This window comes from Passer montanus, unplaced genomic scaffold (genome assembly GCF_014805655.1).
Source record: "Passer montanus isolate IOZ18808 unplaced genomic scaffold, ASM1480565v1 scaffold8, whole genome shotgun sequence".
Classification (NCBI taxonomy): domain Eukaryota; kingdom Metazoa; phylum Chordata; class Aves; order Passeriformes; family Passeridae; genus Passer; species Passer montanus.
The window spans coordinates 8,698,261-8,722,960 of record NW_024373256.1 but is presented as its reverse complement, the minus strand read 5'-3'; the positions used below and the strand labels follow the sequence as shown (position 1 = coordinate 8,722,960).

The 24,700-nt window shown below is 41.2% G+C and overlaps 1 protein-coding gene across 1 annotated transcript; it reads left to right on the top strand.

Annotated features, from left to right (window-relative positions):
* The first annotated feature begins 117 nt into the window (after positions 1-117).
* On the top strand, positions 118-24,672 carry LOC120513138 (nodal modulator 1). Its single transcript, XM_039732249.1, has 31 exons — positions 118-296; positions 547-636; positions 1,863-1,908; positions 2,341-2,441; positions 2,559-2,665; positions 2,858-2,930; positions 3,448-3,600; positions 4,285-4,422; positions 4,943-5,032; positions 5,628-5,733; positions 6,145-6,295; positions 7,418-7,595; positions 7,816-7,957; positions 8,787-8,918; positions 9,652-9,788; positions 10,066-10,153; positions 10,575-10,638; positions 11,401-11,496; positions 13,554-13,763; positions 14,047-14,129; positions 15,131-15,290; positions 15,409-15,535; positions 16,159-16,272; positions 16,907-17,034; positions 17,634-17,775; positions 18,587-18,670; positions 19,569-19,679; positions 21,020-21,121; positions 21,338-21,457; positions 22,020-22,112; positions 22,887-24,672. The coding sequence occupies exons 1-31, from the start codon at positions 165-167 to the stop codon at positions 23,016-23,018; spliced, it is 3,630 nt and encodes a 1,209-aa protein (XP_039588183.1). The 5' UTR covers positions 118-164; the 3' UTR covers positions 23,019-24,672.
* Positions 24,673-24,700: the final 28 nt, after the last annotated feature.

Here is a 24,700-nt window from a genome sequence, read left to right as displayed (position 1 = left end):
GGATCGGGATCGGGGCCGGGATCGGGGCCGGGGCGTGTCCAGCGGGGCGTCCCCGGGCAGCGCCCGGAGCCCTCCGGGCCGGCAGGAGGCGCTGTCGCGGCCCGGCCCGGCCCGGTTCGACCCTTCCGGCAGCGCGGGCTGCGGGCGGTGGCGGCGGTGAGGGGATGCGGCCCCGGGCGGCGGCCGCGCTGCTCTGCGCGCTGTGCTGCGCCCTGGCGCGGGGCTCCGAGGACATCGTCGTGGGCTGCGGCGGCTTCGTCAAGTCCGACGTGGAGATCAACTACTCCCTGATCGAGGTGGGCGCCGCCGGCCCCGGCTGCCTGCCGGGCGTGCCGAGCGCTGCCGCCCGGGCCGCGGTCACAGGCGGCGGTGCAGCTGCGGCTCTTCAGCCTGGCTCTCTGCAGCCTGCTTGCCATGAACCGTGTCCTGCTGCCCCCGGCACGGCTGCTGCTCTGTGTTACAGCACTGGGCTAGAAAGTGCCTGGTTTCAGCGCTCCTCGCCTTTAAAAAAAATATCTTTGTGTCTGTTTTGTTTGTTTCTTTTAGATTAAGTTATATACAAAACATGGTACTCTGAAATACCAGACAGACTGTGCTCCGAACAATGGGTATTTCATGATTCCCCTCTATGACAAGGTAAGGCACAAATACCTGCGCTGTCCCCTGTTGTCCCCGCAACACCCACCCACGAAACACTTGAATCAGGACATCACTTAGTTCAGTTTGAATCAAAGTTTCAACTGTTTCTTTTTGTAAAGCAACGACTTCGTTTCCCAGTGCTAATTACGAAGAGAAAAGCCAGCCACTGTGGCTGCAGTGTTGTTTATTGGAATGACTGCAGCATTGGGAGCCCGAATTCCTGCCAGCAGCTGTGTGCTGTAGCTGTACAAATACTGCACAAAAAGTGCAGGCTCCTACAGAGTATGGATAAAGCTTTCAGATTTTTTACCTGTAGAAATGGAAATAAATACATGTGAGGAGGTGTTTTGGTACGACTGAATTGAAAATAACCTGAATGGTTAATTGCAGATATTGAAAATGTTTTATGGAAATAATGATCCAGGAAACTCAGAATGTATCAAATTTGGTGTCTGCTTAGACTGGAAAGGTGTTTACATTCAAATTAAATTAAATGCAAGCTGCTTTTAGATGGTCAAGGTGTTTGGCTCTTTTAAGGAGCTAGTTAACGTAGGGTTCAGAAGTAGAAACACAAAATGCTTTGGGTTGGAAGGCACCTTTAAAGGTCATCGAGTCCAGCCACCAAATAATTCCTTCCCTTCCCAATCTAAGAATGTAACGTGCTTTCTGATCCTGGTGATTTCATTCTCAGGCCTTTGAGCCTTTCCAGGGGTGAACTTCAGGATATGTGTGGCAGAACACGTGATGCTCTCTGATACAAAGAGGATCCTTGTATTGATTAGTACCCTTTTGGATCAGAGCTTTTAAAAGGATGGGAATTTTGTTATCCCATGTTTGGGCAGAATGGTCGAATATGACCCAGTGGGAATATCAAATGCTGATTTAGAGCCCATCTGTTGGGGCAGGTGGAGGTAGATTTGAACACTTTCTAGCAGTGAGCTGCTTGAGTGTGAGCCAGGTTTGTGCTGGAAGCAGGTTAAACACGGTGATACTTCATTTCTGCTCTTGGCTGGATGTGAGCCCAGCATCCCAGCCTGCCTGGGTAGATATGGCTGCTGCTTTGAACAGTCATAAGCAGGAGGAAAGGAGAATGGTGGGTATTGGTGCACTTGAGTCTTGTGTTCCTCTCTGCAGCATGATGCTTGTGTTCTGACTTTCTTTCTCATTTGTTAGCTAAATTAAATTTAGATCAATGAAGACAGTTATTGCTTTTTATTTTTTAGGGGGATTTCATTCTTAAAATTGAGCCTCCCCTAGGGTGGAGTTTTGGTAAGTGGTTGTATGTCTTCTTACAATAGGACACTGTATCAGTGTGGGACTTATCTCTAACTTGCAGCTGGCAGGGAAAATGGAGCACTTTTCCAAACCTATAAACCATACTGCAAGGTTTAATAACTGACATGTACTTACTGTACCAGGGGATAGTAAAGCTGGGTGGCAGACACTGAAAAAGTAACCCTTGAACTGATTTGAAGGAATGTGGGCTTTTGACAAAAATGGCTGCAGTGGGAGGAGGGAAAAAGGATTTTCAGAATCAGGATTTGGGGATTCTTTGCCTTTGCTGAAGAAAGGCTTCCAGAGCAATGCTTGCCATGCTTGAATGAATACATTTCTGTGGCAGTTGTGTAAAGCTGAAGCAGAGTTTCTTTGTGGTTGCTCTCTCACTAACTATCACGCTGTTTCATCGTTCTTCTCTTCCAGAACCAACCAGTGTAGACATCCATGTGGATGGCATTAATGACATTTGCACAAAGGGAGGTGATATTAACTTTGTGTTCACAGGATTTTCTGTGAATGGAAAGGTTAGTTTCCTTTATTTATTCCACCTTATGCTAATTCAACCTTCATAAAAACATTCAAATTCAGCTCTACATGTTATTTTCATTCATTCATATTTCTGTTTCGTTTTATTTTGACAGGTTCTCAGCAAAGGTCAGACATTAGGTCCTGCTGGAGTTCAGGTTGTACTGAGAAATGCTGGCAGTGACATAAACATACAAGCAACTATTACACAACCTGGAGGAAAGTGAGTGTGGGTGGTGCATACTTAATTCATCTGTTCATTTGCACAAGATCCTTTCAATTCTGCCATATTGACTGGGACTGTAGGAGTTCTGAAGAATTTTTTCTAATATGTGAATAGACTCTGAATTGTTTTTCTGTGAACAGATGTTTGTGGCTGTTTCTGAAGAGACATAATCCCTTTCTTGTCTTGCAGGTTTGCTTTCTTTAAAGTTCTTCCTGGCGAGTATGAAATCTTTGCATCGCATCCTACCTGGATGTTGAAAGAGGTTAGAACCTACAGAAGTTCTGGTTTACCTGGTTAGAGAGGATGGATCTGCCAGACCTTGTCTGGATCAGTTAGTGTGAAGAAGGGGCTTTGTGGGTAGACAGGGTTACTGGAGTTTTTCTACATCTAATTCAGGTAGTCAAGAAACAGCCTCGTACAGACCCAGTTTGGAGATAGTGAAGCCAGCCAGGGAAGGACAAAATGAGCTTTTGCTTTTGCTTTCCATCTTCTATCCCATACGTTTTGCAAGAATATTGCAGCTCAAATCCTTCCCTCCCAGACTGGTTGTTTTTTGAGGAGCTCTGATATCCTGACCATTGCCTAAATCAGTGAAGCAGGAAACATAATGTTTTAGAAAGTAACTTTGCTTTAGTGTCTTGAGTAGCCTGGAGACCCTCTGAGTTCTGCTGCTCTGGCTTCTGTTGCTCTTGTTGAACGTGTATTCTCTGATTGTTTTTAGGTGCTGAAATGAGACCTGATGCCTGCTTTTGATGAAGATGTTTCTTTCTGTGTTTCAGTCGAAGACAGTGGTGCGGGTGACAAGTTCCAATGCTTATGCTGCCAGCCCCCTGATTGTTGCAGGCTACAATGTCTCTGGGTCTGTGAGGAGTGATGGAGAACCCATGAAAGGGGTCATGTTTCTTCTTTTCTCTTCTTCAGTCTCTAAAGAGGTAATGGTTGATCAGTACCTTTTCAATATGAGTATGGCTGTAAATAAGAAGAACCAAATAGTTTCTAGATTCATATTGCCCTGATACTAATCTGTCCTTCACTGGCTTGTACAATCCCTTAAACTGTATTTTTGTGTTGGGTTCTTTTGTGTGATTTTTTTTTTTGTTTTCTCTGACAAGGCCCTTGTAATCTGACATGACCTCCATGGAATTATTTCATAATTCATTGTACAGTAGCTGTAATTTGTCTTCAGCATGACATCTTTATTACTCTTTGCCCTTTCGATGGGAAGACAAAGTTCCACAGCTTCTATTGCCACCTTACAAATGCATTAAGAAATGAGTGTGAAACATTTGGTCATGTAGAGCTGAGCTCTGTTCTGCAATGTTAACCCTGTCCACAGAACTGAAGTCAGTAAAGACACATGGTACAGTTTTGGGAATGTTGAATTTCCCAGTGTTCTCTTCTTGTTACCATAAAGTTGATTATTTGCTGTTTTCCCCTATTTTACCTATACATGAATTTTAAGCCATGTCATCAAATTTTGCCTCTAAAATGATTTTATACTTCCCATCAGTCATTCACAGTTGCGTATTTTGAACCCTCCTGTATCTCTCTTCCCCCCCAATTACTTTCATTGTTCTTCTTTGAGACAAAAAGTTGTATTGCATTTATTACTACAGGATGTTGTGGGCTGCAGTATTTCTCCTGTAGATGGGTTCCAATCAAGAGATGAGTCTTTATCCTATTTATGCAATGTTGTATCAAAAGAAGATGGATCTTTCAGCTTTCTTTCTCTGCCAAGTGGGAAATACACTGTGGTAAGTGACTAGAAATTCATTGCTTTTCTATTGAGTTGGTTGTTAACTTTCATTTTCTAAACCAGAGTATGCTACTGCCACCTCCTCTCCTTTAAGCTGTTTCCTTTTTTTCCCAATCTCTTTCTTACATCTGGATGTTGTGGGAGCATGTTCTCTATGCACTGCCTGGAGTGATGGTCCTGCATTCTCAGTCTGTGCTCTACAATGGGATTCAGGCTTCTTCTTCCTTTAATCCTTCTAGCAATCAGTCTTCTATCTGTAAGCTCTTGCACATCCAAGTATGGTGTATTCTGATAGGGGGTTACTTTTCCATATTTTCTGATAATTTCATGGTTTCCATCAGTCTTGAAATATTGCCCATATTTGTGTCTCCATGCCTCTGAGTAATTTTTTCCAGGAGGTTTGCAGCTCATTTGACCCTAAGTAGAGATGCTTGATGTCAGTAAGAACATGAAAAATGGTAGAGGAAACCCATTCTGTCATCACAGCTTAGGAGTCAAAGCCCTGTGTCTTCTTTCAGATACCATTCTACAGGGGAGAGAGAATCACCTTTGATGTTGCTCCATCCAGATTGGACTTCCTTGTAGAGCATGACAGTTTGCAGATCGAGGTAAGGCCTGCAGAGGGAATAATTCTTTTGTGCCACTCATTCATGTAAAAGTCTAACTGATTTTAGCAGAAAGCAGCTGAATTGTGGAAAAACTTCTTTGTAAGAAGTTGAAGGCATTTTTTATGCACAGCAGGTAGAAGACAGTTTCTAGAACTGTGCCGTGTTTCTGTACTTCAGTCCCTTTTACTAGGAAGAAACAAAATAGGGCAGAGTTGTCTGCTATGTTCACTTTCATGTCAGTGTTGCAAACAGGCAGTATTCTTCCAGGCTGCCTGTATTTCCTTGTTGAGATTGTCACATCTCTGGAGAAGGGCCTGTAGGTTTTTCTGGTTTGCAGAGTGCCTTATGTAATGGCATTGTGATCTGTGACTGTGGCCAGTGCAGATAAATTGAGAATGTGTGTTTTGTACTTAGGGGAATGGTTTGCCTGGAGATCAGTTTGTACTTTCACAGTAATTGTTCTGGTACATTTTTTAACTAGAGCTGTAAATAAGTTTCCTTTATACGTGCGTGGGGAGAAAACAGTGTTGATTGCTGTAGGTGTGTGTTTGCATTTCCTGAGTAAAGACTGATGTTAATTTTTTTCCCATTTCAGCCTGTTTTCCATGTGATGGGTTTCTCTGTCACAGGCAGGGTGTTGAATGGTCCTGAAGGAGAAGGAGTTGCTGATGCCACTGTGACTCTGAACAATCAGATTAAAGGTATACAGTGCTCTTGATCTTTATTGCTACAGGGAAGCCTTTATGAAATTCAAGTATAGGACTAGCGTATGATGTGGAATTAACCCTTCAAGACAATACACTGCTTTTGTTGCAATTTATTTGAAATATTAAAGTGTATTTCATGCAGTTGATAAATTTTGCATTTCCTGGTTTAGATGAGAGCATTAAATATTCATTTGTTTGGCAGTTGAAAATTTCTTAATTGCTTTCAACCATATGCCAGATTGTACTTTGAAATACAGAAATGAAGGTTCATGTAGTAAAAAAGCATAAAACTATTTGTTGTATAATATTAATTAAAAACAGCCTAAAGCAGTACATGTCCTCTGGATCTGTTGATACATATGGTTAACATATGCTCTGGTTTTTAACTCTTGTTATTTGTTACAGTGAAGACAAAAGCTGATGGCTCTTTCCGCCTTGAGAACATAACAACAGGTACATACACAATTCATGCCAAGAAAGAACACCTGTTTTTTGATACTATTACTGTGAAGATTGCACCAAATACACCTCAGCTGGCAAACATCATTGCAACAGGGTAAGGACTGGTGTCAGGATGAAAATGCAATTTGATGTGTGGATGTGGCTGTGAAAATGGGTGATCCTTTCCCATGCTATGCCCAGACTTGTGTTGTCAGGAGCTAAATGTTGCTGAAGAAATTAAAAGTAAATAGGGCAGCATGGGTGCATGTTCTGTGCACAGTATTTTGCTCAGTAATAATGCAAGTTTAGAGCATCCTCTTAATAAGCTCTCCCTTGCAAATAAAGACACTAAGGCATGGGTAAATTAAGAATTTTAGAATGGTATGTGAACCAAGAAAGCAACAGAGAAGCTTTCTGCCACTTGACTCTTGCACAGAAGGGTATCTGGAGTCACATAGCTGTCTGGTGCAGTGTTGTACCAAACCTCTGCATTTTACTGCTCACTCTCAAGGTCATTGTTGCCTTACCTGAATTGTCTTTTTTCTTGTTTGCTGCCTTGACTGTGAGTCTGAGGCTGTGCAGTGGTGGGAGGTACAGTGTGAGCTGAGGAAGATTAAAGGGCCGTGGTTCTGTGTCCAGGACTTCAGAGGAGGAAATAGTGGCAGTGTTCTGCAGAAGTGAAAACTTGGACTTTACTGAGTCAAATAGCTGTCAGCTCGTACAGACTTAGCCAGCCAATTAGTAAAAACCCTGTGTGCTGCTGAATGATGGGGTACAATTTATTCAGTAACTAAATATGTTGTGCTGCTAAAGGCAATGAACAAAACTTACCAGCTTCTAATTTGTCATCTTGTCTTGTGCTTTCACAAGTGTAGGTGTACCAAGGTTGTGTTCCAATGGATTACCTATCATATTTAAAGTTTTTGACACAAAACGTTTGAAACTATTTAAAACCTGAGGGGAGAAATCTGTTGCCTGCCTAGCATAAAATCCTAAATCTGTTGCATGCTTAGCACAACAAAAAAAAAAAAAAAGGTTGAAATGATTGGGGGTGGTGGCAGGGAAGAGTGAAGCAAGTTGCTTGCAAATCTCTCTTTGAGGAGAATTCCTTTCCAATTAATGTGTTATTACCTCAATATGGTGAGGTTTACTTGTAAGGAAGTTCTAAAACAAGGGGTTTTTTATGATCTTTGTTAAATCAAGATATTTGTTCTGATGACTGGCTTTTATTTAACAGGTTCAGTGTGTGTGGCCGCATCTCCGTTACTCGATTCCCTGACACAGTCAAACAGATCAGTAAATACAAGGTAACCATGATACCTGAAGACAAAGACAAAGCATCACTGGTTACAACAGAAACTGACTCTCACGGAGCATTTTGTTTCAAGGCAAAATCGGGTACATACAATGTTCAGGTAAGAATGAGCTTTCATTTCTTCATTGTAGGACTGTCATGGTATTTTAGAAGATTTTGAAATTTTGGAAAGCATGTTGGAGAGGCTGGTTTGCTTTGCCTGGGATTTACAGTAAATATCCATTTTTTAATTTCTGACAAATGCATTGAAGACAGCAGAGTGGGTGTTTTTGGACTGGTGCCTGAAAGGTGGCGATGCCTTGATGTCATTTACTCTACAGGTAATTATTCCAGAGTCTGAGACCAGAGCAGGGTTGGCTTTGAAACCCAAAATGTTTCCTGTCACTGTTACTGACAGACCAGTGATGGATGTGACCTTCTCTCAGTTTTTGGCATCTGTCTCAGGGAAGATCTCTTGTTTAGGTAAGTCCATTGTGAAAGTGAAATGGCAATGGAATGGAGAGCATCAGCACTGCATGTGTGAGTGTTGTTGACATCAAGACACTGGTTAGTCCCATCAGCAGATAAGTAAATGTAACTTGCAGCACATGGAAAAAGCAACTCTTCCTGGGAGATGTTGTGGCCTACTAAGTTTGGAGTAAAATTATGTACCTCCTTTTAATACTTGCTAGGGATAAGCAAGCTTTCCTTCCTCAGAAGATGGGTGGGTTCTGGAAGGAAATGGTCCTGGCTGCTACTTAGGATACTGTACATCAGGCAGAAAAGTACTGGAGGTGAAAGAGAAGTTAACCAAAAAAAAGGGAAAAAAACAGTGCATGTAAAAACTGTAGGATAGATGCTCAAGCTGTTGGCAGAAGCTTTTAAGCTCTGTTCTTTTTCATAAGCTTTTTGTCTTTATTTTAGTCTAAGGTTCCTCTCTCCTGCTATTTTCCTTGATTACCCACTGATTTTAGCAGGTGATGATTGGAGCCTGATTTTTGTCATTTTTACCCTTCCTTTTCCTCTCTGAATCCTCCCTGCACTTTGTGTTCTGCCTCTCAGGTGTTTACTCAGCTCCTAAGTCTCTGCAGAGTGAGATGAACCCAGGGATTTAATGTTGATCTCAGTTTTTTTCTCGCCATTAGATAAAAGACTACAATTTACACTCTCAAAATCCTGCAGAATGCAAAACCCTAAGAAACAAATTTTAACTGGAAACATCCTGTGCTGGGAGGGGGTTAGCATTTCAGCGTTAGCACCCCGAGGTGTGGCTGTTTTGGGGTGCAGCCTGACGTGCTGTGTTCCCTGCCAGACGCGTGTGGTGAGCTGACGGTGACGCTGCAGGCCGTGAGCCGCCCGGGGGAGAAGCGCAGCCTGCAGCTGGCCGGCAGCCGCGACTCGGTGCCCTTCACCTTCGAGGGCGTGCTCCCGGGCAAGTACAAAGGTAGGAGCAGGGCAACTGCTGGGGGGCACCTTGGTAGCTCAGTTTGTGACCTATTCTGAGCACTTCTGTTATCATGGATAACTTCTGCAGCATGCCCAACACAGTTGTGAAACTTGAGAGAATCTGGGAAAATATCTTACAACAGGTTTTTGTAATGTTGGATGTTTAAGCCTGTGTCAGCCCAAAGGTTACTGCTCCCCTGAGTTTTAGGGGGAAGTGGGCTTTATCATGAACTGGCTTGTCCCAAGCCTAAGGACAGGGACACACTCTAGTTCTGCTTCCAGAGCGCTGCTCCTTAGAGCAATATGTATTTTGGCCAGCCTGCCTTGGTCTGTGGAAATTGTTTTCCAGGGACAGATGTAGAAGGAGTATATACTGCACACTCTTTGTGCAGGAGTGGGAACATCTTTCCACCAGGTTAAATTTGGGTTAGGTTGTGATGTCCTCTAGGCTGCTTTGCCTGTCACAATGATAGTGCCCATTGAGGAGCCTTCCAGGGTGGCCAGGCTTCATTATTCCTTTTCATAGCACAGCTTTCCTGATAGATGTGTTGGGTTCCTGGTGATGCTGCAGTGCTGAGAGCCAGGACTGTTACTACAGGCATTGTCGTGTATTTATCTCTGCAGATTATTGTCAGGGAAGCTAGAGAGACACAAACTTCTCATATCACAAAACCTGCCCTTGTTTACTCAGTTTTGCATTATTAAAATGCTTTGTGTGGTGTATATTCTAGTAAGCATTGTACATGAAGACTGGTGCTGGAAGAATAAGTCTTTGGAATTGGAAGTCTTGGAGGAAGATGTGTCAGGAGTAGAATTCAGGCAGACTGGATATATGCTGAGGTGTTCTCTTTCTCATGCAATCACACTGGTATGTAGGAAACAAATGTTCTTTTATTTTTTAAATGACATTGTGAAGGCAGGCTGGATTATGCTTGGAATCAAGGCTTTCTCCTGTCTCTGGAGGGTCACAGAGCATGGAATATTGATGTTTAGAATGCTTCAAGATTTGTCTTTTAAGTTTGATAAAATGGTCTTGTGATGTTAGGTGTTACAAAAGAGATGGCATTGATGTATCTTTAGGAAAATACTGTTTTCATTTTGTTGTTTGGTAGTTGTTAATAGTGAATTGTGCTGTGGCTTCACAGGAATTTTATCAGGATGGAAATGGACCAGAGAATGTTGGTGTTTATAACCTGTCCAAAGGAGTTAATAGATTCTGTCTTTCAAAGCCAGGTAAAAGCTTAAAAATACTAGTTTAAAAATGAAAAATAACCAGGTAGGTAATACTGCTGGGAACTAAAAAAAAAAATTGGTTGTGGTTTCTGAAAGGCATTGTTTTAATTACATCTGTATATAAATTATCTGTTCCAAGTTTTTATATTTCTCCATTTCTTCTGCTCTTTAGTTTCACCAAATCTAGATTCCAGAAATAAAATGTTACCTTTTTTTTTTCTTGGTGATGAAAGTATTTCATCTTTGATGAATGAAGGTCATGTTAAAATAATCTCATTCATATAGGTTATGTTTGTCAGACACATTAGAAGGTTTCTGTGTTAAAGGCAGCAGATATACAGTCAAATTGTGTAGTTGTTTCTATACCTCTGCTCTAAAAATTGGCTTTTTCAGTGGTGGTTCTTTGCCTTGCTCTTTGTAGGTGTGTATGAGGTGACCCCACGCTCCTGCCACCAGTTTGAACACGAGTATTACACCTACGACACGTAAGAGTGTGACATTTCCTCACCTTACACCTACAGCATGATTCTCCATAAAGCTTCCTTCTCCTGCTTGCTTTCAGCAGGACAGGATGTGTAGAGGGAAGCTCAGCCAAGGTGTATCACGTGTGTTCTCTTGCCCTTCCTATCTTAAAAGTAATAAATCATCTAATGAGAGGGTTTAAAGGTACTTTAGTTATTTTAAATGGGTATTTTTTTTTTCAGCTTTCTGTCTGTTTAGTGTTGGGTTTGCTTTGTAACAGAGAAGAGTTATTTCAGTGAAAACTGTTGGTCACTTCTGAGAGCTGAAAGGCAAAAGATAGGACAGTAAGATTGCTAAGAGGCCCTTGCACTATTGCCTGTCACTGGTGCCTGCTCACCCCATTTTTTACAACCTGAATAAATGTTCACCCTTACCACAAGTAAACAGTGCTGATCTTCCTTGGTCAGGCAACTTTATTAGTTATTTATAGATTATGGTCTGGTGATGTGTTTAATGACACTTTGACATATGAAATCAATCAAATCAGCTTTAGCTTGAGAGGAAGCAGAAGGCTCAAAGGGAAGAATTGCTTTGGGGCTGGAGTTAGGAAATGCTCCCTTTCCAAGAGATGACCATCCCAGCACTACAGCTTTGCTGTGTAATTTCTCTATCATCTTTTATAAAGCGTTTCAGTCTCAGGGGTGAGAGCACAGACTCGGCTAAATAAGATTTGTTTATTTGGGAAGGGGACCTTGGATTCATGTCTTTGTTCCTTTGATTTGCAGGTCCTCTCCCAGTATCCTGACACTCACTGCAGTTCGCCACCATGTCCTTGGCACGATTGTGACTGATAAACTGATGGATGTGACTGTTACCATTAAGTAAGGACAAAGAAATCGTGGGGCTATAAAAAGTGGAAGAAAAAGACATTTCTGTCATAAAGCTTTATTCCAGTTTTAGTGCTGCAGTGACTGCTTTCTAAGGGGATGGCATCCTAGCCTAGGCTGCAAGAAGTTTTTAATGCTGAGATGTGCTTTGAGTTTTTTGGAGACAGATAAATCCAGCCTCATTTTGAGCATTTTCTCATCATTTGAACATTGCCCCTCCCTACTTTTGAGTTTTGGTAAAAAGGAACGATTTTCTGAGTTTTTATATACTTTAATGAACTGATGTTTCAGAATTCAGAGGATGTTCTTTTAGCTTAGGTCTGAGCTCTTTAAGGCACTGGCATATATTTTTTCCCTTTTTTTCTTTCCTCAGAATGAGAATATGCTGCTTTAGAGCATTGTAACTGGTGTGAGGAGGGTTATAAAAGGAGAAACATGCAGAGTGATTGCACACTAATGCACCAATTTATGTTTAGCTGAACAGACAGCTCACTAGGGAGCACTGATTTGTGAACAGCTTTAATTGTATGAGCTACCAAATCTGCCTGAAAGTGTCTGATAATGATGAGTGTTTTATTGATACTCTGCTGGTGTCTACTTGTTCTAGGCTATGGGTTCTCTAACTTTTTTGAGTGCAGAAAACATCTTTTCAGAGAACATTACCTGCAGAGTATTGCCTCGAGTTCTCCAAGATTAATGACCCTATCATAGCAACTGCTGGGCATCTCCAGCAGCTGGAAAGGAGACACTGAGACAGCAGAGAACCATTAGGATTTTATAAACAACTTAGTGAGGAGGTGAATATTGTACTGACCTTTTCAGCTTGTTGGCTTTTTGGAGACTATTGGCCAGTGCTTTGAAGGCAGCTTAGTTGCCACAGGTATTTCTGATCAATCCTGCCTCAAGCTTTTCAGCTGAAGTCCAGTTTGTGAAGTGCCATCAACATAAAGGGAACAGCTCTGGGTTTAGAAGCAAGCCGTGTGTTTTTACAAGTCTGTGTACCAGATCCATGGCTGTGACCCATTAACTTTGAGTTAACAAAAAACCCCAAACAACCTCAACCAAAAGCAAAGCTAATTCTCATCAGTTCTTGATAATGGCTTTGTATGTTTTAAAAATAAGACTGTAGTAATGTGTTATGAGTATCTTGAGATTGTATGTGCCTGTACAAATTTTTAATAGGCTTTCAGACAAAAAAAAAATTACGTGTTTCTGTATTGTGTCTGGACTGCAGAGAAAGAATATAAAGCCTTTGTGAAACTTAGTGTGATAAAGCAATAGTAACTATGTCTCTTAAAAAAAAGACAAACTGGAGCATAGGTGAAGGCTGAAGCAGGACAGAACTATCCTGGTAATCTAAAGTGGCTGTAGGAAAAGTGGTTGTGATCATTTCAGTTCAGTCCTCACTGAGAATTCAGACTGTTAGAGAAGAGAGATGATAAGATACAAAGGATGATTGGAGTCCAGAAGAAAATGCTAGAGAAGAGAGGATGCAAGATCAGAGAGGGTGAAATAAAATGCGTTGTTCTGAGCTGCTTCTAAGAACTTAGTTGAATGTATCTGGTAATCTGTTCAGTGGACAGTGACAGGATAGCTGGGTAGTTCAGATGAATAGGGCAGATAGGTGAGAACTTGGAGCTTTTCCTGGAAATTTCTGGCTCTTGGAAGTATTTATGTGTGATAGAAGTTATTTTCTCCTTGTATTCTCTGCTCCTGAGAGGTAGGTTCTGAGACAAAAGTTCCTAGTTCTGGAAAAAAAGCAAGCTTAACAGTCTTTTAATTTATTTTGTACTTTCTGTATTAAGCTTGTTCTCAGGTTTGACATTCCAGCCTTTCTCTTTTAGTTTAGGTCTTTGTTAGACTGATCCCTTTGCCTAAAATTTTACTGCTCCTGTACTCTTTACCAGAATAAACAGGGCAGTTAAAGAGGGATGGGTTAAAAAATATCCTGGGACTTGTCTGTGGGGTGTAAAGGCAGTAATTAACAGATACAGCAAGCTCTTATCTCTTTATAGGAAAGGAGGTGATTTTGTTTTTCTCCATATTTTCAGGTCATCCATTGACAGTGAACCTGCCTTAGTTCTGGGGCCCCTGAAGTCTGTTCAGGAGCTCCGTCGGGAGCAGCAGCTGGCAGAAATCGAGAGCCGCCGGCAGGAGAGAGAAAAGAAGGGGCAGGAGGAGGAAGGAACAAAACCACCAGTGCAAGAAATGGTGGAGGAGCTCCAAGGACCATTCTTATATGAATTTTCATACTGGGCAAGGTAATACCAAGCTCCAGTAATGGACCAGGTGTGTTCTTTGTGCTGTTGTGTGGTGTTTCTGTCAAACACTATGATAGTGGTACAATTCCAGGTAGGACAGAGCTGCTGGCTGGGTGCCTTTGGTGACTCTGAGATACAAGAAAACTTAGTAGCACATAGTAAGAATTTTGCTTATATTGTTGTTAATACTTTTTTCTTAGAGTATTTAGATGCATTCTTGCACTCTGTTCTACGTGAGAGTTGCTAATTCAATTTTCTTCTAATTATATGTTGTGTTTTACAGGTCTGGTGAGAAAATTACTGTAACACCATCATCAAAAGAGCTGCTCTTCTACCCACCTTATGTGGAAGCAGTTGTTAGTGGAGGTAAATATTAATAATTTATTGTTTGAAAGGATTGGATTTTTGTGGTTGAAATGTGTCTATGTACATATATATCTATATAAACATATGAATAACTCAAAAAGTAATGTTAGGGAAGTTTCAGTTGCAGCTACTTCTTTGGGCCAGTTTAATTCTGGAATTTGATAGAGGATGCAAGTACAGTTTTTATCAGCAGAATATTCTTCCAAGTGCTGAAAAACCCATCTAGCAGAAGAGCAAGGCCAGGGTTCTGGGTATTACACCAGATTCTCAGAATTGTTCATAGTACTGTTACCTAGAAAAAGAGTTGTGCAAAAACAAGGTTTCTATTTTGAATTTGTTACCAAATTCAAGTTTCTCTTAAAGTTCCCCCCCACTAGATTACAGTAATAAAAATATTCACAAAAAAAAAAGAGATAAATTTCAGAATTGGCAGGGTTATAATCAGTTATTGATGCTGCTTGTCAGATCAGTGTCCATCATGTCCTCAGGTTCTTAAGTGAACATATTTTGTTTGAAATCACAAGGAAATGTCAAGTGCCTCTTTTCATGTGATGCTGTTTGCACATTTTAAATGCATTTGAGGGAGGGAAATAAATTTTTGCTTGATGTCATTGAACATGACAAATGCTGACCTGAATTTGAACTCAAAAAATGTGGTCAAAGCTCAGTGTGATCTGCCTAGAAGGAAGTTTCATTGCCATTGTCTCCATGTGGCTGCAGTGTGTGTAACTCACTGAGACCTCCAATCACTTCAGAAATCCGTAAAGTTTTTTTGTGGATGTGCTTATGGCTTTGAAATGTAGTTACTCATTTTGGTACTGTTCAGATATTGTAAGATGTGTTGAGAGGCCATGAAATTGTGTGGATTGATCTCTTGTTCTAAGCTAAAAGGCCAGCAGCTGGTCACTTTGGAAGCAGATAAACTTCTGTTGTAAGCCAGAGTGTCAAGTGTATTTTTGACCTTTTTTTTTTTGTCTTAAATCTTCTTCGCAATGACCAAGAGAGTTGTCCTGGGAAGCTGATAGAGATTCATGGAAAAGCAGGCTTATTTCTGGAAGGGCGAATTCATCCGGAATTAGAAGGTGTTGAGATTGTCATTAGTGAGAAGGGAGCAACTTCTGCACTTATCACAGTTTTCACTGATGACAAAGGCACTTACAGGTAATGAACAGATTGGTTTTGAACCTTTGGATTCTTTAGTTAAAGTACAGTGGTTACTTGTGTATGTGATATCCAAGTGTTCTTTCTGAAACAAGTTCTGTTCTCCTTTTATTTGAAGTGTTGGGCCACTCCACAGTGACTTGGAATACACAATCACTGCTCAGAAGGAAGGTTTTGTTTTGACTGCAGTAGAGGGAACAGTTGGAGACTTCAAAGCTTTTGCTCTTGCTGGGGTGACATTTGAGGTAATGTTCTGAACATTTTGGGTTCTAAATGAGTAGTGTGTGCAGTTGGAGCTGGACAGGCAAAAAGTTAATTTTTTGTCTTCCAAAGACAAATGGGTGTGGGATTTTGGGATAACTTATTATTATTTGGATAATAATTTTTGTCGTGAGAAAACAAATCTCAGTGGATGAGCTCAGTTGTAGACCATGACTTGCCATGCAGAATATACTTTACAAGGTTTACAGAGTCCAAAAGACTGGCTTTATTTGCTTTTGTAGAGTTGGACCACTCTGTTTTAATGAGTTTTATCCCTCAAGGTGTAGTTGTAGTCTGGTCCAGCTGGTGCTTGGTTCCAGTCTTTGGGGTGCTTTGTTCTGGCCTCCCTGTGTGTTCTGTGGAGTGGTAGAGAATGGCTGCTGTGGTGGCACATGGTGTGCCATGGGCTGTGACTGCCCAGGCCTTGGCAGCAGGGGACTCTGCAGCCCTGTGGTCTGGCAGGAGGGGCAGTACAGATGTGTTAGTTCTGCTCACAGCAGAGTGCTCAGAGCCAGCCCACCTGTGCACTCTGCAAGGGGCTTTTCCACTGATCCATTCTTCATAAAGAAACCCTCACACTTAAAATTCCTGTTTTTTTCAAAAACAGATCAAATCAGAGGATGACCAGGCTCTTGCTGGAGTTCTCCTGTCTCTCAGTGGAGGGGTGTTTCGGTCCAACCTCCTCACACAGGACGATGGCATGATGACATTTTCCAATCTGGTAAGTTGAAATAATTCTTCAGAGTGTAGCTGTGTTACTTTCCCCTCCCAGAAAGGGCTCTCCTGAGTGGCAGGTGTCCTTTGAAACCCTAACCCACCACGAGAGATGCAGATCCCTGAGAATAAACAGCACTTAAAATCTTAGCAAGTGAAAGATGTGAAATCTAACATGGCAAGAGGTTTCTCCCCAACAGGTCAGAGATGATGTTGATTGATCTCAGTTACTAATTTGCAGTCTGTAAACATGAAACAAGCCAATTTGTTGATAATCATTGGAGAGTCTTTAGGGGGAAGGAAATCTAATTGCATTATTGATCTATATGTGTGTAGAAATGCTTGAATAGTTTCTTTGCAGACATCCTTCTTTTGTGGTCACTCTCCTGTCCTTGAGGTCTTGTGGTAAGGTTTTAGGGCTGTAGTTGCTCTCTTAACACTTTGTCACCAGGTGAAATTCCATCAGTTTATTGTCCAGTGTGTTCCCTCTTTTTCACTGCCCACATTTTGTGTCAGGCTTAACCTGTGGTTGGAACAGAGCACTTCAGTTCTCCAGAGAGCTCTTGCAAAGCATATTTGTTTGGAGTTGGTGAGTTTTTGCATCACTGTGAGTAAACAGCTTGTTTTGTGCTTCTTTGCAGAGCCCAGGGCAATATTACTTTAAACCCATGATGAAAGAATTTCGGTTTGAACCATCATCACAAATGATTGAAGTGCAGGAAGGACAAAATCTCAAAATCCAGATAACTGGTTACAGAACAGCTTACAGGTCAGTGGAGCTGGAATCCATGGAAAATGCTATGGGCTGTATCAGGATGTGTTGTGCCAAATACGTTTCCTCCCAGCTCACCTCTGTTCTTGCAGGTTTGGAGGAGACTTTCCAAGTCTCAATTTAACTTAATTATGCTGTGTATAAGTACTTTTTTTGGCCTTTTCTGGTGGTGGTTGTGGATATATAGCTAAGCCCAGATGGCAGAGCTATCTGGAGCCGTGGCTATGAAAGCACTGTCTCAGTGGCACTGAAGTTGTTTATGCTGCCTCCAGTGGGAGAGGAGAGGACTGTTCTAGGTATGGTAGACCAATTCAGATATCTGACTTCAGGATCCTTCCTTTCCTTACCCTCAGGGGTAAGAAAGAACTGCTGTTGATGGAGTCTAGGAAACTTGGATTCTTAAAACTTGTGTTGTGAACTGCAGCAAATTCTGATAATTTAAACTGTTTTGCACGCACATTATAAATACCCCTTCTTCATGCTGTGATAAATACATTAAGTACTTTTCCCATCAATTATAACAATAAAATGTCTTTCAAATATGCATTAAGACAGCATCTGCATATCTGTAGCAACTGCTCTCTTTATACCTCCAGCTGTTATGGCACAGTTTCCTCTTTAAATGGAGAGCCTGAGCAGGGAGTCTCAGTGGAAGCTGTGGGACAGAAGGATTGCAGCATCTATGGAGAGGACACAATAACTGATGATGAGGGCAAATTCAGGCTCCGTGGCCTTCGGGTAAGGAGTAGGAGGCTCTGCCATTTCCTTGTCTGTCAGTGTGACAGTGGAGCAGTGAAATGGGTTCTGTTCAGTAGCCACTGGTTTCTGTTTTCACATTGTGTTTGCTAACTCAGACTCCCCTGAGTCTCTCTGTGTGAAGAAACACTGTCAAGCAGGGAACATTGAGCCTCATAAAATGGGAAGAGAAAAGCTTGTGGTGTAAGTCTGTCTTGCTGGCAGCATACTGTGCTGGCCTCCACAAACACTGAGCAGTTGGTGTGATGTGACAGAATCCCCTGGTCACTGCCTGGGTGACCAGCAGGGAATTTTCATAGGCAGAATAATTGGGGCAAGTGTTTAGTTTCTCCTGTGAAGATACCAACAGCCTGTTTTTAGCAGGGCCTTGGGTGTGTGTGTGGTGTTGGTTGCACAGCATATATGTGAAGTAAGCTGTTCTTCAGGGAATGGGGAAGCTGAATTTATGGCACCATTATGGAAGGAATCAACAATTTCCTGAAGTAAAAGGCAATGTTTGGTTAGGTTTTAATCCTGTGTTTTCCTTCATCACAGCAGATGATTTAACACTGCGATGCAACAAACTAATGAAAGTTCTATATAGCCTTTTCTTATTTTCTGACAGGAAACACTCCTAATAGTGTTATTGAGCTGAATTTTCTATTTGAGATAAGGAAAACTTTAACTGCATAGAGTTAAATCTGTTTGGGTGGTGTATCTTAAATGGAGTGTTAGAAAATTCTCTTTACTGCTCTCTAAAATTAAAGTATGTATTATTCAGTGTTGGGATTTATCATCTGAATGTTGCTTTCAGCCTGGCTGTGTGTATCATGTCCAACTCAAAGCTGAAGGCAATGATCACATTGAAAGAGCTTTACCACAGCATCGAGCAATTGAGGTAATTTTTTCTCTTTTTTTGTAGCATCACTTAAATATGAAATGGGTCTGTCTAGGGATTCTGTCTGTTCTGTCAGCAGCAATGTAGTGAAGGCATTCTGTTTAGACAAGTGCTTTTCAGCAAGTTAGCTCCCGAAAAACAGGCCCCTTACTGTGTGTCAGCACCATAGCTCAAAACTGAAGTGAGATAAAGCCCAAACAGTAAACAAGTGAAAAGGATTCTTTCACAGTCATGAAAACCGTGCATCCAGAAACAAGAGAATAAACGTATGGAATACCTTTCAACATTTCTTTGTGACGTGGAGCAAAGCAGTGGTAGCTTGAGGATGTCATAAATTGTCATGTTGTCCTACATTTGTATTTAGTTATGGACAGAGAGATATTGTTATGTTTTATTGAGTCCAAATCATGCAGTCTTGATGTAGGTGAAATTATAGTTTAGAATAGCACTTTTATCTTTATAAAGTGTAGTAATAACTTCTCATTGAAAACTGGTGGAATCTTGTTAAATATTCCACATTAATCACCTGTATAAACATCTCTGTGCATTTCTCAGCACAGGTGCAAAATACTGAGACCTGTGTTCTGAGATCAGGCAGTCCTGTGGATGTACCTCAGCCTTTTCCAGAATAGTGTGTGCTTTTGAGACTTCCATTTGTAGTTTAGCTTAATGTCATGAGCCTCATGCTGCTAATGCCCAAGTCTGCAATTGCAGGCTGTGCACTCTGAGAGCAGGGACTTGCAGTGGGAAAGCTTTGAGCTTCCATGTGGTTAGTTTAGAACAAAATCCACTTTTTATTTAAAATGATCAGCAGTGTTTGTGTTGTTAACAGTTGTGTTGGTGTCCTTTGTTAACTGTTTCTTTGCTGGTAAAAACCTGAGTGTGTTTTCCGTTGCAGGTTGGGAACAGTGACATTGATGATGTTAATATTATAGCGTTCCGGCAAATTAATCAATTTGATTTAAGTGGAAATGTAATTACAGCTTCTGAATATCTCTCCACATTATGTGTAAGTTCAAGCCTTTCATCTTTGTCAAGTGTATTTGTTACTACTTTCACAATAATTTTTTTTCTGCAGGGTCACTGGAAATGGTTCAGTAGTCAGAGCACACATTTAATTCAAATCAGAACTAATAGTTTAATGAAGGTGAATTTGAATTCCAGATAGAATGAAGATTGCAGTGTTCCTGGTGCTTTGCTTTAATGTTTCCATTTTTTATGGGAATATTTTTAAGAAAAGCCTTCTCTGGTTGGCCTGTACATTTTGGGATGTACTTCCCTGATTAGGGATGCTCTGTCTGTTGGGGCATCAAAACAGCAAGTGTGAAATGAGTCCTTTGTATCAGAGAGCTGCATTAATTCTGAAACTCATGAAATTTTTGACCTGTATGTCGAAACCTGAAGATACCATGTGAATGCAGTGATACCACAGGACATGTGAATTTTAAAGTACATTATAATAGACAGTATGAGACAAATTTTCTGAAATTTTCAAAATTCAGAGCACTGTACTGTGGTCTGAAAAGGCTTGCTAATGCCTCTGATCCTTTTGGCTTAGGGCAAAAATAATAGAAGTGTCTGCAAGAGGTGTTAGTGGGGTAGGAGTTACAGTATCATTTCTCAGGTTTAACAGATCCATAAAATGTTACCTACCTATATAAAAGCAGTGCTTGGATTTCTTTGACACTAGTTTGTTATGCATCTCACCTGCCAAGATCTCTTTGCTAAGCTTTTGGGTTTTTTGGGAGACATTCAAAGGATCCAACACTCAGAGCAGGTGTGAAGGGAAAATGTGTCACCTTACTGAAGAGCCCCTGAGCTTGTGTCCCATCTTCCTGGGGAAATTTAAACCCTTGCAGTTCAGCCTAAGCCAATTGGAATTGATGTTAAAATTTGATTATATGGAAATTATCCAAGCCTGTGCCTTCTTCATATGAGGTGGGGTCTTGTGTTGCATGTAGTGCATGTGAGCTGTTGATGGGTGCATGTCGTCAACCTGGCCTCCAGGGCAGACATTCTTGTCTCTGAAAGTTCTGCTAAGAGTGGGTCCAGACACAAGTGAGAGCAGTTTTGTGCTCCACAGCACAGGCTGCTTTTCATACATCAGGTATGTGAAAATGTCAGACAGCAGCCCTTCCTAAATTATTTCAAGTTCTATAAAAAAACTCTTGTGACTTTTCACATCCCAGATTGAATATTTCCAGGTGTTCTTACTTGACAACTTTCTGTTTATAAAAATACATTATGAATTTTAAAGTGCTTTTATCCCTGAAAATGTGGGATGTCTGAAATATCTATTGTGGTGCAGGCTTGGAAATGCCTTGTTTGTGCTTCTTCCTTCACTTACAGGTGAAGCTCTACAAAAGTGAAAATCTTGACAACCCAATTCATACAGTCAACTTAGGCCTATCCCTGTTTTTTCATTTCCCACCACTACTCCGAGATGGAGAGGTAAGAATATTGCTGGAAAGTTAGCTTAGCTCACTTTATTTTTTTCCCTAAGGACACTGAAGTGTAATTTGTGGGGTGCCTGCAGAGCTGTATTCATGCTGCACTAACCAGTGTCTTGGAAGATTTGAAGCCTGTTTAACTGACCTTTGCCTCTAAATGTTGTTTTGTCTCGGACTGCTCCTGATGCTGTAGCCTGAGTGTATCTTTTACCCACAGAATTATGTGGTGCTCCTGGATTCTACATTGTCTAAATCACAGTATGACTACACCCTACCTCAAGTTTCTTTCACTGCCATTGGATATCATAAACACATTACACTGGTCTTCAGTCCCACTGTAAGTACTAAAGGTTTTCATGTTCCAGAGATCATCTTGGGAGCAGTATTTGGTGTTATAACCTGCATGTATTTTGTGCTCTTGGACAAGCTTCCTGTTAGTGTAAATATAAAGAGGTTTATGAGTGACATTAATTTAGATTTGCTGTGTGTTCAGTTGCCAGTGGAATGGGAGGAGGACATGAAACAGCAGTAGGAAATGAAGGGTGCAGATGTCCCTGAAAGGTTCTCTGCTGGCATGACTGCTGTAGTGGGGTCACAGAAGTGTGGGCAGCATGGGACAGGTAAACCAAATCACACCAGGCTGACTGTCAGTGGAGACTAACCATCAATGAATTGGCTTTACAGAGCAGCACACCTCAGGAAGGGGTAATACATGAGTGACTGATCCAGAGGGTGGCTTTGAAGTGGGAATAAAGTAAATCCTAAAACAGCACTTGGAAGGAGGTGAAATAAGAAGGCCTGGATGTGCCTCATGATCCTATTGCTGATGTTTCTTAGAGCTGAGGGATTTCACAGTCAATTTAAAAAAAAATAAAATCCATGCTCTGCACTGTTTCCAGAGAAAGCTGCCTGAACAAGACATTGCCCAGGGGTCTTACATCGCGTTACCGCTGACGCTGCTCCTGCTGCTGGCTGGTTACAACCACGACAAGGTGGGTCAGGGCTGCTTCTGCTCCTGTCCAATATTACTGTCCTGTCAGTGGGTACATTGCCCTGTGCTCAGTGAGGGTTTGTTACCCACACAGAGGTGCAGTCACAGTCCCCTTCCGTGATACAAGAAAAGCCACAGTGTAGCCATTGTGGACAATTGCAGCCATGTTTTTGGACAATTACCTTCCTTTATAAAAGCTTAATGGGAAGGTGAGTGCCTGTGCTGTGGCTGAATTTTGGTTCCTCATTTGATTGCTCTGACAAAAAACAATACAGCGTCATTAAAATTCAGATAACCAGACTCAATGATAACAGGAATAAAAATAATTGTTTTATTGGCTTCAGGCACAATCAGACTGGAAAAAGTCTTGCAAGTCTTCAGGTCTGGTCTCTCTAGCTTTATACCCTCTCTAGTTCAAAAGCTCTCAAGAGGAATACAAATGCCTGCTATACAACCCCCTGTCTTTGTTATCAAGCTGTGCTCTTCTAGTCTTTTCTGATATGACTGGATTTCTGTTTTACCAAAAAGAGAACTTAAATTTGTCTGTGTAGTTTGATTTCCTCTCAAACAATCACTTTAGGTTCTGAGTATCAAAAATTCCCAGAAGTTTGGTTTGATTCCTCCCCAAGATTTGCTGCCATAATTTGATGTCTTTGTAGATGTGCGATTGATGAATAGAGTCTGGTAGGGGCTGCCTGTCTAGAGAACCATACCATTCTGCCCTTACATGCCATTGTAACCACAACTTGCTTCCTTTTTTTTTTTTTTTCCCCAGCTTATTCCCTTGCTGCTGCAGCTGACAACTCGGCTGCAGGGGGTGCGTGCTCTTGGGCAGGCAGGCTCTGACACTGGGGGCCCAGAGGATGCAAAGAGACAAACAAAGAAGCAGAAGACGAGGCGGACGTGAGCTGAAAGGAAGGACTGGCTGAAGTGGTGCTCTGTCAAACTGGAGCCTGAGGAGGCAAAGCCAATAAAACACATCTTTGTTGAATTTGCAGACTTGACATTTTCTGGTTTTGCTACATGAGCACCATTTGTCACATTAGCTCCATTTTGGTTGTAAATTTTCTATGGAGTCTATAGATTTCCCTGTTGTAAAGTGATTAAATGAATGCCTCTGCTGTCACTGAGTGCATCTCTCATACTTGAAGACAATTAATGCTTTTTTTTTCTTTTCATTGGAACAGGTCATGCTGTCCTTATTAATGATTTATAAAAGCAGTGGTAATCGATAATACTTGATTTCAGTTTCAGTCTCTAGATTTTGGAATGATTTTTCCTTACCTTTTGAAATACCCACTTTACAGAAGCAGCACACAGGGATTCTACTAAATCAGTGTTGCTTGAAACAGAATTTTAGGGGACATAGTGGACTGGTGACTTATGTCATTGTCACTTCCAGTTCAGCAGCTTGATTGAAGAGTCTGTCTGATTTCAGTTCTTGTCCAGTGATTATGTTATCTTTGATTAAGTTTTGGCCAATGAAGACAAATTCTCCATGTCAGGTAAGGTTAGTTGTTAATATCAGGTAAGTTCTGATGTTCCTACTGCAAAAGCAGTGTTTCAGTTTTAGTTTCCTCTCCAGTGTGACCTCTTTAGACCTCCAGTGTTCCTGAGGTGGCTCCAGCTGGCTGCACTGCTCTTTCCAAAGCTGTACTGTGTTCTCCATGTTACCATTCACCCATGGTGGTCACATCTCCTGCTCAGGCCATGCTCAGCCTTTTTCCCAATTAATGATTGATTTTTTTTTTTGCCTTTTTTACCTTTTAGGTATTTTAACTGTGAGGAATGTGAGTTTTTTTGAAATCTCCAATGTGTACAGTCCCAATAATGTAGACCCTGTTTCTTACAGGTTCTCTTTTGATTCCTGCTTGAAGTAGGTAGTTGGACATACACAGTTTAAATGTTAATAGGGCTTTTTATTGACAAATACTATAAAGGTTAACAGAGCATTTGAAGATGCACATAAATGCCTGCAAATATTGCAAAGACCTTGGTACTGCCAGTAAGTGGCAATGTTTCTCTTCTACAGTACTTGAAATAGAAGTCCCCTTACATTTAAATGTTTAAGCTTACAAGCCCCACCATTCTTAGAAATGTGGATGCTGAAGGTTTTATGCTGTTTTTTTTGCACTTTGCAAAAGTTTGGTCCTAAATAATTAAAACTTGATTCGGTAATGATTCTGTCTTTCAGAGGGAAATTTGTCAGGACCATAACAAGAATGTAGAATGTTGAAAAAGCATTATGTATAGAGCTTGAGATGAAGCTCTAATAAATTACCATGTTCTACTTAAAGACTTTGAATTTCATATTGCTGATGAAATATATGGGGAAAAGACAAGGTGTTCTAAGACTTATAATAAATTGTACATTTTCAGTACATTTTTATTTTGAGCTGGTGAATGTTAAGAAAGTTATTGCTGCTTTGGGGAATGTATGAGGAAGAAATGCACATAGCCATGTGCCTCAAAGGAGTTCCAGGTATTCTGATCTCTGAACTGTGAGACTGACTGATGATTGAACTTAAACATTGAAACTGCTGTTAATAAAAAGAAAAAAAGTGACAATTCTTGGTAATTTAATGTTTT

Coding starts and splice junctions, on each gene's coding strand:
- LOC120513138 (XM_039732249.1), top strand. CDS start 165: ATGCGGCCCCGGGCGGCGGCCGCGCTGCTCTGCGCGCTGTGCTGCGCC. Junction 2,666..2,857: donor ATTACACAACCTGGAGGAAA/GTGAGTGTGGGT, acceptor CTTGTCTTGCAG/GTTTGCTTTCTTTAAAGTTC. Junction 15,536..16,158: donor TTGCTGGGGTGACATTTGAG/GTAATGTTCTGA, acceptor TTTCAAAAACAG/ATCAAATCAGAGGATGACCA.